The sequence below is a fragment of the Solanum verrucosum genome, unplaced genomic scaffold (assembly GCF_900185275.1).
Source record: "Solanum verrucosum unplaced genomic scaffold, falcon-dt-bn FXZP01000093.1, whole genome shotgun sequence".
Taxonomy (NCBI): domain Eukaryota; kingdom Viridiplantae; phylum Streptophyta; class Magnoliopsida; order Solanales; family Solanaceae; genus Solanum; species Solanum verrucosum.
The window spans coordinates 1,896,293-1,911,277 of NW_026020065.1; the positions used below are offsets into that span (position 1 = coordinate 1,896,293).

The 14,985-nt window shown below is 31.5% G+C and overlaps 1 protein-coding gene across 1 annotated transcript; it reads left to right on the plus strand.

The window, feature by feature from the left end:
• The first annotated feature begins 1,549 nt into the window (after positions 1-1,549).
• On the plus strand, positions 1,550-8,449 carry LOC125823669 (ribonucleoside-diphosphate reductase small chain A). Its single transcript, XM_049503026.1, has 9 exons — positions 1,550-1,828; positions 5,037-5,197; positions 5,983-6,031; positions 6,167-6,293; positions 6,774-6,839; positions 6,957-7,073; positions 7,245-7,407; positions 7,496-7,566; positions 8,030-8,449. The coding sequence occupies exons 1-9, from the start codon at positions 1,675-1,677 to the stop codon at positions 8,142-8,144; spliced, it is 1,023 nt and encodes a 340-aa protein (XP_049358983.1). The 5' UTR covers positions 1,550-1,674; the 3' UTR covers positions 8,145-8,449.
• Positions 8,450-14,985: the final 6,536 nt, after the last annotated feature.

Sequence of the window (14,985 nt, forward strand, 5' to 3'; positions counted from 1 at the left end):
GTGCTTTTAATTAAACTTTAATTTTACAAATTATTTCAATTTTTTTTTTCACACATCATTTAAATTTCGAACTCTTCAAACGACGGAGTAGGCAACAATTTTATGGCATAACGAATGGATACATCGAGAGAACATGATATTCCACATAATAAAAAGGAAGAATTTACGGGAAAAAAACATAGTCGTTTACAACAAATTTTAAAGTGACAAAAAATAAATTGAAATCATAAAAAAAATGAAGAAACAAGAATATTTTATTGATTAATCAATACGGGGTACAATTCTCCTTGATTCTTCTCTCATATTTATCCATGGTCGTAAAAAAAGACAAAAAAAAAAAAAAAAAAAATGATTTGAATTTGATGAATATTCATGAATTTATGAGATATTTGAGATGTCTTTTAATAATATTCATAATATATGCCTGAACTATTGGTCGTATTAATCAAACTAAGATGATTTGAATTTGATAAATATTCATGAATTTATGAAATATTTAAAATGTTTTTTAATAGGCCAAACACATAAACAACCCCTCAAACTTGCCCTCATTTTTCATTTTGGCACTCCAACTTAGCCTTGTTTCATTTTAACCCTTAAACTCCATTTTTTTGTACCATTTAAACACTAATACTAATTTTTATGATTTCTTATTTATTATGTTCTTCAATTGCAATTTCTTATTTTAAAAAATGACGAACATAATTTTTTTCAAACAATAATATTATTTTTTGAGATTTCTCTGTATTTTTGCATGAAAGTATATTGACGAAAGTTTTTTGATCTTCTTTCTTAAACATTCAATTAAATTAAATAACACTACTTATTTATTTTTTCTTATGATCTAGGCTATCTAAATTTAACGCAAATACTCACTTTTTATTTTTAATATAAATCAATACGAATAAAAAAACTCATCTTCAATACAAGTAAAAGAGACTCTTATTCATTGCTAATAACACTACTAAAAAATGTTAAAACTCGATTGACTTTGTTAGATTGTCGGTGATTTTTAAGAAAGAAAACCAACACAATTTTGTCGCGTATTTTTCACACAAAAATACATAAAACTCTTAAAAAGAAATTATTATTTTTTAAAAAGAATTATTTTTTGTTAATTTTTATTTTTTTAAACTAAAATTAATTGACACATGTCGATTTAAAATAAGAAGTTGCAATTGAAGAATATATATAAAAATAAAGAAATCATAAAAATAGTATTAGTGTTTAAATGATACAGAAAAAATGGAGTTTAAAGGTTAAAATGGAATAAGGCTAAATTAGAGTGTCAAAATAAAAAATGAGGACAAGTTTAAGGGATTGTATATGTGTTTGGCCTTTTTAATAATATTCATTATATATGTATGAACTACCGTAGGGTGAGTAGCCTCCTAAAATTCTAATTAGAATTGAGCATAGATGGTAGAGTCCCTATTAAAATTGAGCGCATGTTATAGAATCCCATAAAATTTTAATATCTGCGGACAGTATTTGAAGTAACTACCAAAACCTGTCGATTTATAAAATATTGCGGGAGGGTTTTGTAGGGTTTTTTTTTTCTTCATAAGCCAAGAAAAAACCTTTAAATTTCACATTTAAACTTGTTTAGTTTATCGTAAAAGAGTGGTAAAGATACGAAATTTGGATAAGAGTAAGAGGGGAAGTTGGAAAAAAATGGGTTCTTTGAAAAATGGAACAGAAAGTGTGTTGCAAGAAGAAGAAGAGGAACCCATCTTGAAAGAACAATCCCAAAAATACTGCACCTTTCCTATTAGATACCCACAACTTTGGGAAATGTACAAGAAAGCAGTAGCCAGTTTCTGGGCTGGTAATCCCTATATTTTTTGTCCTTGCTTTTTTCATGAGTTAGTTATGCAAAATTGTGTTACTTATTTGTTCATCATGTGTTTTGTTTTCCTGCTAAGTTTGTTGCTTTATATGGTTTTCTTGGATGGTATTGTGTTGTTTGTTTCCCCTTTTGTGTGTGTTTGTTAATGTTGGAATTTGGTTGAATTATTTGTATTTAACTGAATTGATTATGCAAATTTGTGTTTGTTTAGTTGTTCATGTCACTTACACCTATTTGTTTGTTTATGATGAGTTGGTGACTTTTTCCTGTAAAGTTTGCTCTGCTTAAATGGTTCCTCTGCTGATAATGTGTATATTTGAAGTTCCAATATTTTTTCAAAAAAATTGTTCCTTTATTTGTTTTCCCATGTTTTTCATTGTCAGTGTTGAAATTTCGTTGCATTATTCATCTATATTCTGAGTTGGGCATGTGAATTGTGAATTTTTTGATGTGTTTGGTATGAAGGAAAATGTTCTCATTAAAAATGATTTACTAGAAAATGTTTTCTTGGAAAACAAGTGGGTTTCTTATTTATTTTCTAGTGTTTGGTAGGTAAGCAAGAAAATATTATCCCAAGGGCATTTATATGTTATCTAGCAAAACACTATGGACGTAGGATGATATGGGGAGTGGGGGTTGGGGTTGGGGAGATTGGGTGGGTGGGAGGAGACAATAAATTTAGAATGTCACTTATGCAACTTGTTTTCCCTACTTTTGTTAGGAAGTCATTTTCCTCATTTTTAAGGAACTTGTTTTCCCTGAAAAATATTTTCCAAACATGGGAAAAGTAGAAAACTTTTTTGGAAAATGCTTTCCTCCATACCAAACACACCTTCGTGTCACTTATCGTTAATGATAGGCTTTTTTCCACTGAAATCTGCTGCTTTTAATCTATGATTCTATGTTGTTTTCTTATGATGTGTTTCATCTTTACTGTTTGCTGCTTTTATGAGTTTAATCTATAGTTCAGAGTTTTTCTTTAAAATTTGACATTATTCATTTATATTTTTATTTGGCTATGCAAATTGTGTTTATTTAGAGTTTCATTACACTTATTTGTTTATGGTGGGGTTTTTTTTCCTTCCTAAAGTTTGCTTCTTTTTTAGGAGTTTCTTGAAGTTTAGAGTTCTTTTTTTTCCTGTAAAGTTTCCTTTAATTGTCTGTCATTTGAGTTTAATTAGCAAATTATGTTTATTTACTTCTTCAAGTCACTTATTTGCTTATGATGAATTTTTCTTCTAATGTTTGCTACTTTACATGAGTGCTTGCTCTTTCCGGAAGAAAGATTTTGTTATATCTGTTTTTTCGGCAGTGTTAAGGGTTTAAAGCTATTTTTGGGCGCCGGAAGCAGGACAATATGTAGGATGTTGGCAACCTTTTCTGTGGTGGGACTGTCTGCTCCAGACCCTAATTGTTGATGCTTTTTTGGAAATTTATATGCCTGATTTAGAAGTTGGTGAAAGCATTGACTATTAGAAGTTAGTTACACACCTAGAGTCTACTGCTGAATGACCCAAGTGTAGCTCGCAAGCAAAGAGTGTAGAATTCATTTGAGAGAGCTTTTGATAACCTAGAAATCCCGTGATATAGGTGGTGGTCCAGCCTCAGTTGGCGCAAAGGTTCACTATGGGGAGTATGGTCCTGCCCCTCTACCCTCCTTGCACTTAACTACTGAGCCTTATTCTTTGGTAGGCTTCGAACTTGTGAATGCACTTATCGTACATCCCACATTGTACCTTCTTACCGTTTTAATAAAGCCTTGAGGACATTCGTTCGAGAGAATATGATGTCCTTGCAAATGGTTCAGATTCTCTAAAGAATTAAGAAGACAAATAGGATCAAATAAGACGTTCAAATGAAATAGGTGAAGAAGAGAAGTTTGGCAAGCTAAGAAAATCCGGGGAATAGCTAGTTATTGTTAAAATACAGCTAAGTGGTAACATGATGTAGAAAATGTGTCACATAAACACCTCAATAGTACCATCCCTCCATCTAAGAGAAGACAAAGGCAATTATAAGCGTGATGAACCCCTATTTATTGAGATTATAAGAGAAATGCCTGAACCAAAATATGTTATTGCTTTGGGAGCCTGTACAATTATAGGCAGGATGTATGGTCTTATAGTATTGTTCGGTGAGTTGATAAGCTAATTCCTGTAGATGTATATTTTCCAGTAAATAGAATGGAAATATAGATTTTTTTTTAAAACAAGAACAATTGAGTTCTGCAAATAGGTCGATGGGGAAAATCAAATTCCCCACCTTGTAATGGAATTGATGTTTATTCTTTTGCAAAGGCCCGAGCAATCCACTGTTTGTTCAATTCTGTTGCATTTTTGTTGTTGAATGTGTTAAGAATTAGCTCTCTGTTTCCCACTTTTTATGTTTGATGTAAAAGGGGGGCCTGGACCAATAAAACTTGCCATAGTCTTGTTGAAAAGCTAGACCTCTGACTCTCCGAACCATCCTAATATCAGGAATAAAAATACACATGCTTATGTATATTAATGTCCTTCAAGAAGGCTGTGAGGGGGTATAGCTGAAGAAGTGGCAAGACTTTTCAGTTTGGGTGTAAGGGATTTCTATTTTCTTCAGAGGTCCAGAGTTGATTGCTTTGAAATTTCCAGAACTGATCCTCATGTTCTGCTGAAGAAGTGGTTTAACTTTCCAGACTAAATGATATTTGACTCGTTATGAGCACAAAAGTTGTAATTCTGGCCCGCCTCTCCAGTGACGGATTATGCATTTTCTTGGTTGGCAAAATTAAATGTAACCGTAATGGATAAAACTAGGAATGACGGTAGGCAATTGAATCAATCAAGGGGAATTTTGCTCTGATATTTAGGGAGATCAATTTTGCCTAATTTTTTTAATTTACTTTTTCATTTTGAAACTAGTCATGCTAGAAGTTCATGTTGTTGCTTGTGAAGTGGTAAATGTTGCTTTAAGTTACTTCTGTAGCTTTTCGGAACTTCACTGGATTGTTATCTCATCCTTTGCATTAGTTTTAAAGCTTGTATTCTGCTTGCTAATTACTAGATGGCAGTGGTGTGGTCTATCATCAATGTGTCTTCTGCTGATAAATAGTTTGCTTATTACTGCATATTTATACATTTGGCTTCTTCTGTAGCTGTACCATGTACTGATCTAACATCTGCCTCTTCTCTCTCCAATATATGTGGTACAGTTGAGGAGGTTGACCTCTCTCTGGATATTCAGCATTGGGAAGCCTTATCTGAATCTGAAAAGCACTTCCTCAGTCATGTTTTGGCATTTTTTGCTGCATCAGATGGAATTGTTTTGGAAAATTTGGCTGCTAGGTTTCTGAATGATGTGCAAATTCAAGAGGTGAGTTGGCTGAGCTCTTCTGCATATCTCTAATCTTAAATTAAAAAAGATCAGAGTAATGCTCCTCCATGTTGAATAATTGTCTGTTTCAAAAGGTTTCCTTTATCTCAGTGTCCTTGTTTTTCATGAACTTTACAGTTTAGTACTCACGAATAATTATATGAATAACACATGGTATTATTAGTCAGTTGTGTTTTGAATAAAGATCTAATATTGTAGGAATAACACTTCAGAAATGTTTTGGTTGGTTCTCCACTGCTAGCTCTTCCACTTCTCACTAACTGAAATGAAATAGGATAGTTGATGCACCATACAGAAAGATGACCTTCAGCGCCTAAAAAAATTATAGGGGATATCACATTCAGTTAAACCTGAAAACTTGGTGTTATTGGGAAAGAGGGTATTTGTATTAATCTGCTTATTGTTCTTGTCCCTTGATTAATGCATATCAATATCACTGGCTGATCCGAGTAATTGCCCATAATATGCGAGTGATTTTGATTGTCAGACAGCTATAGATGCATTTTCTCCAATATTTAGAATTCCTTATTATGGAATTTTTTATTTATTTATTTTGATAACCGAGAAATCCGTCTATGACCCGCCCTTTGGACCAATCACAGCCTTATAAACTCGGTGGATAATGGGCCCGCCCCTCTACCCTTCAAAAATCGTCTGATAATAGGTAATGTTTGGAGGGTAGGAAGCAATATTTTAGGTGTTTTGCCTATACAGTTTCTGTAAGATGGTTTTATTTTACAGACAAATCATTCTTCTTTCTGCAGGCACGCGCATTTTATGGTTTTCAAATTGCAATGGAAAATATTCACTCGGGTAGAGCTTTCTAACTATGTGTGTGTGGTCAACATGTTTTTTCCTTGTCTTAGTAACTTTTTTATCCTCTAACATAAGTAAGGGGTTCGTGGTATGTACTCTTTTGATGTCTGATTAGAGCTTCTCCACTTATAGAGATGTACAGCTTGCTTCTGGAGGCTTTTATCAAGGACTCAAGGCAGAAAAATAAACTTTTTAATGCAATTGACAGCATTCCTTGTGTCTCAAAAAAGGCCAAGTGGGCTTTGAATTGGATACAGAGGTAACGGTTCATCTTTTGCTATGCATGGTTGTAACATTGCTGCACTTAATGAAAATACTTAAAGACCCTCAATATAAGTTAGCAATATGAGAAACAATTAATTTTTCTTAACTATCTGGGACATAGTACCTTATCAAAAGGGAAAAAAACTACTTAGGACATGGTACCATTGTTTCGCCTTCATTCCCAAGCAATGCTCATCTTTCATTTGTAGTATTTATATGAACTAATGACTGAAATACTTCTTGTTAATAGTTCTACTGAGCCAATAGCCGTATTTGCTGCTTTCTTTATTATTTTCCTTGATTTTGTTGGGAGGTTGTTTGATAGATTTATATTATTTAGACTTTCAGCTTCTGAAGCTATGCTTATGCAAAAATGACACTGCTATATGCCATTTCAATCTTTAAAAATCTAGAATTGATGATGCTGATCAACATCGGCCTTATTAACTGTGCATCTTTTACTTTCTTCGTGCAGTTCCAGCTCATTTGCTGAGAGGCTCGTAGCTTTTGCATGTGTTGAAGGAATTTTCTTTTCAGGAAGGTATGCTGCTAACTCATATTATTTAGTCTGCACGATTCCACTAAGACTGATTATATCTGTTTCTTACTAGTAGTATTGAAGATTAACATTACATGCTGTAACTTATTTTGTTCACAGCTTTTGTGCTATCTTTTGGCTGAAAAAGAGAGGGTTGATGCCAGGATTGGCTTACTCAAATGAGCTCATTTCTAGGGATGAGGGTCTCCACCGTGACTTTGCTTGCCTTCTATATAGGTAGAATATGTCAAGATGTCATTATCTACTTAGGTAGAAGTGTTTCAACTAATACACATTACCCATCCCCCACAAATCCTCTCTCTTTTCTTTCTCTCTTCTCAGTAATAGTGGGAGGGAATGGCTTGATGGACATAACCTGATGTGATTTAACTAATCTCTGTTGTCCAGTATTATGCGAAATCAATTGGCTAGGCAAAAGGTTCATCAAATTGTGCATGAAGCTGTTGAAATTGAAACTGAATTTGTCTGTGATGCCCTTCCCTGTGCATTGATTGGCATGAATGCAGAACTAATGAGTCGGTACATAAAGTTTGTTGCTGATCACCTCCTGGTACTAAATCACTTCACACTTTTTGTTTGAGGATGGATGTAATTTATCTCTTTCTGTGAACTAACAAGTTTGTTAATCTTTACTTCAGGTTGCCTTAGGATACGACAAGAAGTATAATGTTGAAAACCCTTTTGATTGGATGGAACTTATTTCTCTTCAGTAAGTGTCATTGCATACAGTTGGTTCTGATTCTGTTTTGCAGAAATTATGCATCATCTTTATAAGTATACTATACATGTAGTGGCTGGAAAAATTTAGATAGGATCCGTAAAGTGATTAAGCAAATTGATGTTTTAACTAAATATGATTATCTGGACGCCCACCTTCTTTACTGGGGCCTATGGACTCGTTTTTTTTTTTTATGACCGAGAAATCCATTTGTGGCCAACCTTAGCGTCAACAGCAGCCTTCAAAGCTCAGGGATAATGGGCCCATCCCTCTACCTTTCTCCATTTAAATACCAGACTCAGTTCACATGTCATAGGTCTCGAACCTGTGACCTCAGTCCCAAGTCCCTTGACCTTTGCCACTTGAAACTTAACCCTAAGGGCTAGTACTATTTCCTTCATGATATAATTTGATAGGATGTTTATAGTTTCTAATTTGGACAATGACTGTGCAGGGGCAAAGCCAACTTCTTTGAGAGAAGAGTTGGTGACTATCAGAAGGCTTCTGTGATGTCAAGCTTGCAAGATAATGGCAAGAATTTTGAGTTCAAACTGGATGAAGACTTCTAGAGTTATTTTTCTCTAGCATCACCTTGATGCTGAAAGATGGCATTTTTTTTTGTGGTATTATTCATTAAAGATCATACTGTTAATAGTCCATACCTTTTTCTGATCACTTTTAGAAGAGCAATTGATTGCCTTCATGTGAAGAAAAAGTAGGTGTATTTGTCAAACATGATGATTTTGGTAGTGAATGAGTATTGAGTAGACTTTGAAAACTATGTGAAACTAATTGGCCATACACTTGTTGCCAAGTAGGGGTAAAGGTATTGAAAATCATCTTTAGGTGGATTGGTTTAATCATCATTTGTTTTCACTTCATGTCCACTTTTAGTTATTGCTTTTTATCCATATCATCATAAGTATTCCTTTCCTTCAGACAAGATATGGGTCAGGGGAAGTGACATGGAATTTTGTTTTTTCCCTTCATTTTAACCGTAGTGTGATTGATTGTGCTATAGACTATTCACATATCAGTGTGGTTTCCATTTTTGAAACTTTAGCTAGTACAGTGGGGTACTATTTGTTTTGTGTATTCACATTTTTTACAGTGGAAGGTGTTTTATGTCACATCATTGTAACAATGTGTTTAGATTTTTTGAAGCTTTAAGGTGACCTACCACAAGGGCAACCATGAGTCCATGACTTAATAATCAATGAAGTAAGTACAAATCTTAAAGATCAAGATTCAAATCCTAGCCGAGAAAAATAATTGAATAAACACTACTTTATTTTATTCCATGCGTGACACTGTTTGATTGGTTATGGAGTTTTAAAAAGGTGATGTAGATCTATTCTTAAATCGTGTGCGAGTGTCACTTGTAAATCATTTTAGGAGAAATGTAAAAAGACTTGGTTGCCACAAGACCACATCCTATGAGAAATGCCATTCTGGTCCACAACTTTGCCACTATATTTGCACATCCATGATCCATCATTATCTTCTGAAGATATATTTCAGAAAGAAAGGAAAATAGTTCCATGCTTCATCCCACTTGTCAACAGTCTGAATCATCACTTGTGCACACTCCACATGCTACAAAAATTTAAAAAACAAAAATAAAAAAGAGTTGGTGATTTGAGATAATGCAAGAATCATCCCTCCCACCAACCATTATTTTCCAAAAAAATATATAATATGTATAGAGAGTGGGTGGGGGTGGGGGCGGGGCAGTGGCAGAGCCAGAACTTTGACTAAGGGGTGTCAAACTATAAAGAAGTAAATCGTGTAGAAATCAAAGAGTGTCAATATGTAATATATATAGAAAAAATATTTTTACTCTAGCTACATAATGTAATTTTTGAACGATGAGTTAGTCAGATTATCTTGACATGCATACACTCCCTTTGTTTATTAATTTATGTGATATTGTTTGATTTAACACGAAATTTAAGAAAAAAATGAAAACGTTATGATCTAAAATAAATCATAAATATGATATTATTTTGAAATCGACTAAAAAAAAATGTCACGTAAATCTAGAAAGAAAGTAAGTATGAAAATTATTTACATTATTCATGTGACCAAAAATGATAATCTTGGTAGAAGGATTTTGGTTGGGGGAGGGGGTGTATAGGATCAAGATATGGCCCCACATGGAGTGTTTCAACTTTGAAGCTACCCTCCTTTTTTAACCAGAAAATTATACACTAAAGTACAGACATAGAGAGATAAAAGACACTTATTTGTTGAAATGAATTCCTAATCTCTTTGAGACAAAGACACAATAACAGATTATTGTTTGTTTACCTTTTTATCTTTATATTTTAGGGTGACATAACACCATATTTCTGACATATCCAGTTGTTAGTTGTCCTAAACAAACCCTATTTCATAAACATTAAATTAAGTCAATCCAACATCTAATTAACAAATTCAATTAATTAACAACAAAGCCAAAAAAAAAAAAAAATCTAACAACACATGAGAAGTCCAACTTAATTATTTGTGAATATTAAAGTTAAACATCTCCATCTAAGCTTATCTTATGATTATGATTATGATTACTCTAACACTTAGCATGTGCAAACTATAATGACTTCCTAAACAAAATATCAAACTGCATAATTGATGGTCTTTTTACTTTCAACCTTTTCTTAAATTTCAACTTAGAAGCCAAAACATAGCTTCTATTTTTGAGAAAAACACTAAACAACAAACTACCAAAAACACCAACTTTTTTGAAAAAAAAAAAAAAAAGTGAAATAGAGTAAAAGAGAAAGAAAGAAGTAAGCTTTGGAACTTGGCAAATATGTTCTAAAATAGTTTCTAATGCATACAGTATATTACTTCCTCCGTTCCTTTTCACTTGTCATTATTATCTTTTTCAGAGTCAAATAATAAGAAAAAAATTATAATTTATAGTATTTTCGATTTAGTTTTTGAATATCTAAATTCAAATTTTAAAATGTCAAATTAAACTTATAAGTTAGACAAATTAATTCTCGAAAAGTGATATACGAAAATTATTTTGAAACAGAGAAAGTATATCCATATTTGCCCTCATTAGGAAAAGAAAGTGGGGATGGAAAAGTAGGGTTTTCATACCTAAAGCAACATGATCACTAGCCGGCCAAACTTTGATAGGGATGTCACCATGTCATCTTCTCTACCTACTCCAAACCACTATCAAATTTATATAATTTTATTTTTATGTCCAAATGATTTTTTTGTAAGGAATCAATGCAAGAGAGAGCAAAGTTGGTGAGAAACAAAGTTAATTATAGTTCACGCGTCATTTTAACTTTATGAATTTTGAATTTTGAATTTTGAATTTTATAATAATTTTAATTAATTTTAAATTTTAATACTTTTATTTATTTAATAAATATATTAATAAAAATATACAATTCAAATAAAATTTACTAAGTTCAACTAAATTCACATGCAGGCGATTAGCTTCGCTCCTGAATATCTAGCTATAAGACAGTAAGAATTAAATAGACACGATACATTAAGCTTTAGTTAGACCATCTCCAATCCACCTCTATTTTACTCTCCATTCTCTATATTTGGAGAGTAAAATAGAGAATGGGCACTCCAACCCACCTCCAAATCAACCTCTATTCTTCAAATTTAGAGAATTGAATAGTAGCTCTCCAAATTTGGAGAACTACTATTCACACTCTCTATTTCACTTTTTCATTATTTTATTATTATTTCTATTACTTTCTAATTAACATATTATTTTACATATAATTCCATTAATTAAATATCTAATATTCATAATTCTTTTTTAAATGTAATATAATATTTTTAAAAAATATTATTTAATATATACTATTTTAATTTCAAATTAATAGTATTTTAATTTTTTTTCTAATTTTCGTGAATAATAAAAATTTATTTTATTATTAATTTTCATTATAAAGAATACGCAAAATTAAAATGGCAAGATGAAAAAAATTAATTTTAAAATACAATACATGATATGATAATTTAAATACACGATAACAATACAATACGTAACATAATAATGTAAATACAAGATAACAATACAATATAATACATAACATAATAATTTAAATACAAGATAAAATACAATACATAACATAATAATTAATTGATCACAACAATAATTTAGAAACCCGGTAGGTCGTTTCCAGATTTAGCACTATTCGGAAAAAAATTAGGATATGATTCCGAGAATTGTTGTGATTGTGGTTGCGATTGCGGTTGTGACTACGATTGTGATTGTCGATTTCTTTTTTCAAGTATTCGTTGTTGTTCTCGTTGCCGGTAATCACGAACATTTGGATCACTAATAGTTTCTACTGTAGAGGTTTTTGGTGAGCGATATTTGAGATCACCAACACCTAACGATGTTGTGAGGCTTCTACACATTGGTGAGCAACGTGGTTTCCTAGGAATGTTAGGTAGTCTAGATTGCATGCACTGGAAATGGAAAAATTGTCCAACGGCATAGGCTGGGCAATACGCAGGTCGTAGTGGATCACCAACAATTATTCTTGAAGTTTTTGCTGATTATGACCTTTGGATATGACATGCTTATTTTGGTTTGCCTGGCACCAATAACGATATTAATGTTTTAGAGTCATCACATTTATTTTTCAATCTTGCTAGCGGTATTAAGCCTCCTGCCCATTATGTTATTCAACGAAAAAAATACGATATGGGTTATTACTTAGCCGATGGTATATATCCTAAATGGTCTATAATAATTCAAACTATTTGTGATCCTCATTCCCAAAAGAAGAAATATTTCGCGATGAAACAAGAATTGTGCCGAAAAGATGTTGAACGTGCATTCAGAGTTTTGTAATCACGTTTTGCAATTATTGCAGGACCGTCACGTTTTTGGAGAAAGGAAGTACTACATGATACAATGACTACATGTATTATACTGCACAACATGATAATTGAGGACGAATGTGATCTCAATGCACCAATTCAAGATGACGTAGAGGCTCTAACTCCAACTATAGAAATGGTGGCAGATGAAAATCTCCAGTTTGAACAATTTTTAGCTAGACATAAAAAAAATTAAGGACAAAAATGTTCATTTTGAACTCCGTAGTGCATTAATAGAGCATTTATGGGAGCAACGTAATAATTTTGAAAATTGAGTGTTTATGTAATTGTATGTCACTTTTATTTGAATTTGTCCCCTAATTTATGTATTATATTATATTTTCTTGCAATTTATGTTATTTAAAAATTTAGAATAAAATATAATTTCATAGCACATTAAAAATTATATAAAGTAATTATTTGGGAAAAAAGAAATAAAGAATTTATATTATGAAATAAGAAAATAAGAATGAAATAGAAATAATAATATAATATTGAGGAGAGAGAAAAAAATTCCTTTTTAGAGAGTAAAATAGAGAATTGAGTTGAAATTGGTTGTCTGAAAAAATAGAGAACTCTATATTTGGAGAATAAAATAGAGGATTGGGTTGGAGATGCCCTTATATAATAGGAGATTCGAAAACGGGTAGGTCTGTTATGCATAATTTATCTGTTTTAATCATGTGACATCGATACAATTTTTACTATTAACCTAAGAATGTTAAAATTACTAGTCAACAAGTGATTGGTTATCATTATGGTTTAAATAGTACTTATTCCATTTATAATTAGACATTGTTCCTAGCTGTTACTTTTTTTTTTTCACACGCTGTTTAAAGTTTTGATTAAATCTAAATAGTGTATTACGGGATTTATTTGGAAGTGACACTTCCAATAAAATTTCATATTCAGGGTTCAAACTCTAAACATCTAATTAAGTGGAAAATCAGAGGCAAATCCAAAAATTAAAATTTTCGAATGCACCAATATTAAGCTAAAAAAAGAAGTTCTACTTGGGATAGAACCCTGGTCGCATGGCTGTGTGCTTAAACATGTACCAGTGGTAGAAAGCTTTTCATGAGCCACTGCTAATTATATTTAGTTTCTACCACTATACATGATTTTTTAGAAGTTAACGAGTGCACTTACACCCCTAAATATATACATAAGTCCGAGTCTCACCAATAAACCACTAACTCATATTGGTTACTAGCTACTACTTGTTTAATACATACCTAGTTTTCTGTCAGATTTCTGTGGAGTGGGCCATGGGATTTGGTGCACTACATATATAGTGCACAAATCTATGACTTTTTCCTGTTTTTTGCTCTTTCACTTTTCTTCTTAATTTGTCATAAATCAAAAGGAAGAAGAAGACAACTTTAAATGTTTATTTGCATTATATTTGATTTTTGGCTAGTCATGTGTTTGGATTAGCAACTAAAAGATGCTGGTAATAAATCTTTAAATTAATCTTCTTTAGTTTTAACTTAACTAACTACTCTTTTATCCATATGGGGGAGGTTGCATTTAGATCCATTGACAAGTAGAGGTTCTTTATGAATGGTGAATATCATATTAATTTATTCAGATTTTAAATTAGTAAAATCAAATTAAATATAATATAATATACATTTATTGATTAGATTGTTATTGATTTCGATTTTGATTTGATTTGTTTTAGTTATACGATTATTAATCATACACAGAAATAAAAAAAAATGATTCATTAAAAAAAAGAAAGAAAAAAAAACAAATTTATTCAAAGGGAAAATAAGTGTCATTTTAGACTTTATACTTCTTATACTAGAATTCAATTATGTTTAACTTTTTGCTTATATTGTTAGCTAATCCAATATACTAAACAACAAGAACTTACTGAACAATGCATAAGCTATCGATATTATATTGCCACACAAATAAAAGACACATCATATCTTACTCTTTTTTTATTAGTGTTGCATTATTTTGCAGTACATCATGTATATATAATTATAAGAAGTATGTATATAATTTATCGATCCAGTTCGATTTAATTTTTCTTCGCTTTTTCGATTTTTAAATCAATTTATTTAATCGATTTAATAAAAACAATATCTCTTCTTACACCATGCACCAATAAGAGCATCTTGCTCAAATATTTTGTCTATTTTAACTAAAGAAAACAACTTGAGAATGATCAACATCAAATTTAGTAGCATATATAAATATCTTTTAATTCTGCACCTGGTAATAAATACAATTAAAACACTTTTATTACAATTACTAATTTGTATTTTGTGATAGTTGAAAAGGCTCTTTCACATCTTAATCTAGATCCTAAAATGTACATTGAATCAGACACTGAGATAAGATTGATAATGCCCATTTTATACACACTAAAAACAACTAAAATGACATTAGGTCACTTTCACCTTCAAAAATCCATACAAAAATTTAAGTTTTGTGCATTGATGTAGCGTAAAATATATTTATACAGTTAAATAATATATAATTGTATATTTAGTTGATATTAAGAAAAAGAGTGGAAATAATTTT

What these genes read in the sequence shown, in the direction of transcription:
- LOC125823669 (XM_049503026.1), top strand. Translation starts at nt 1,675, where the DNA reads ATGGGTTCTTTGAAAAATGGAACAGAAAGTGTGTTGCAAGAAGAAGAA. An exon ending in GGAATTTTCTTTTCAGGAAG is followed by an intron (nt 6,840 to 6,956) that starts GTATGCTGCTAA and finishes TTTTGTTCACAG; the next exon opens with CTTTTGTGCTATCTTTTGGC. An exon ending in TTTGCTTGCCTTCTATATAG is followed by an intron (nt 7,074 to 7,244) that starts GTAGAATATGTC and finishes TCTGTTGTCCAG; the next exon opens with TATTATGCGAAATCAATTGG.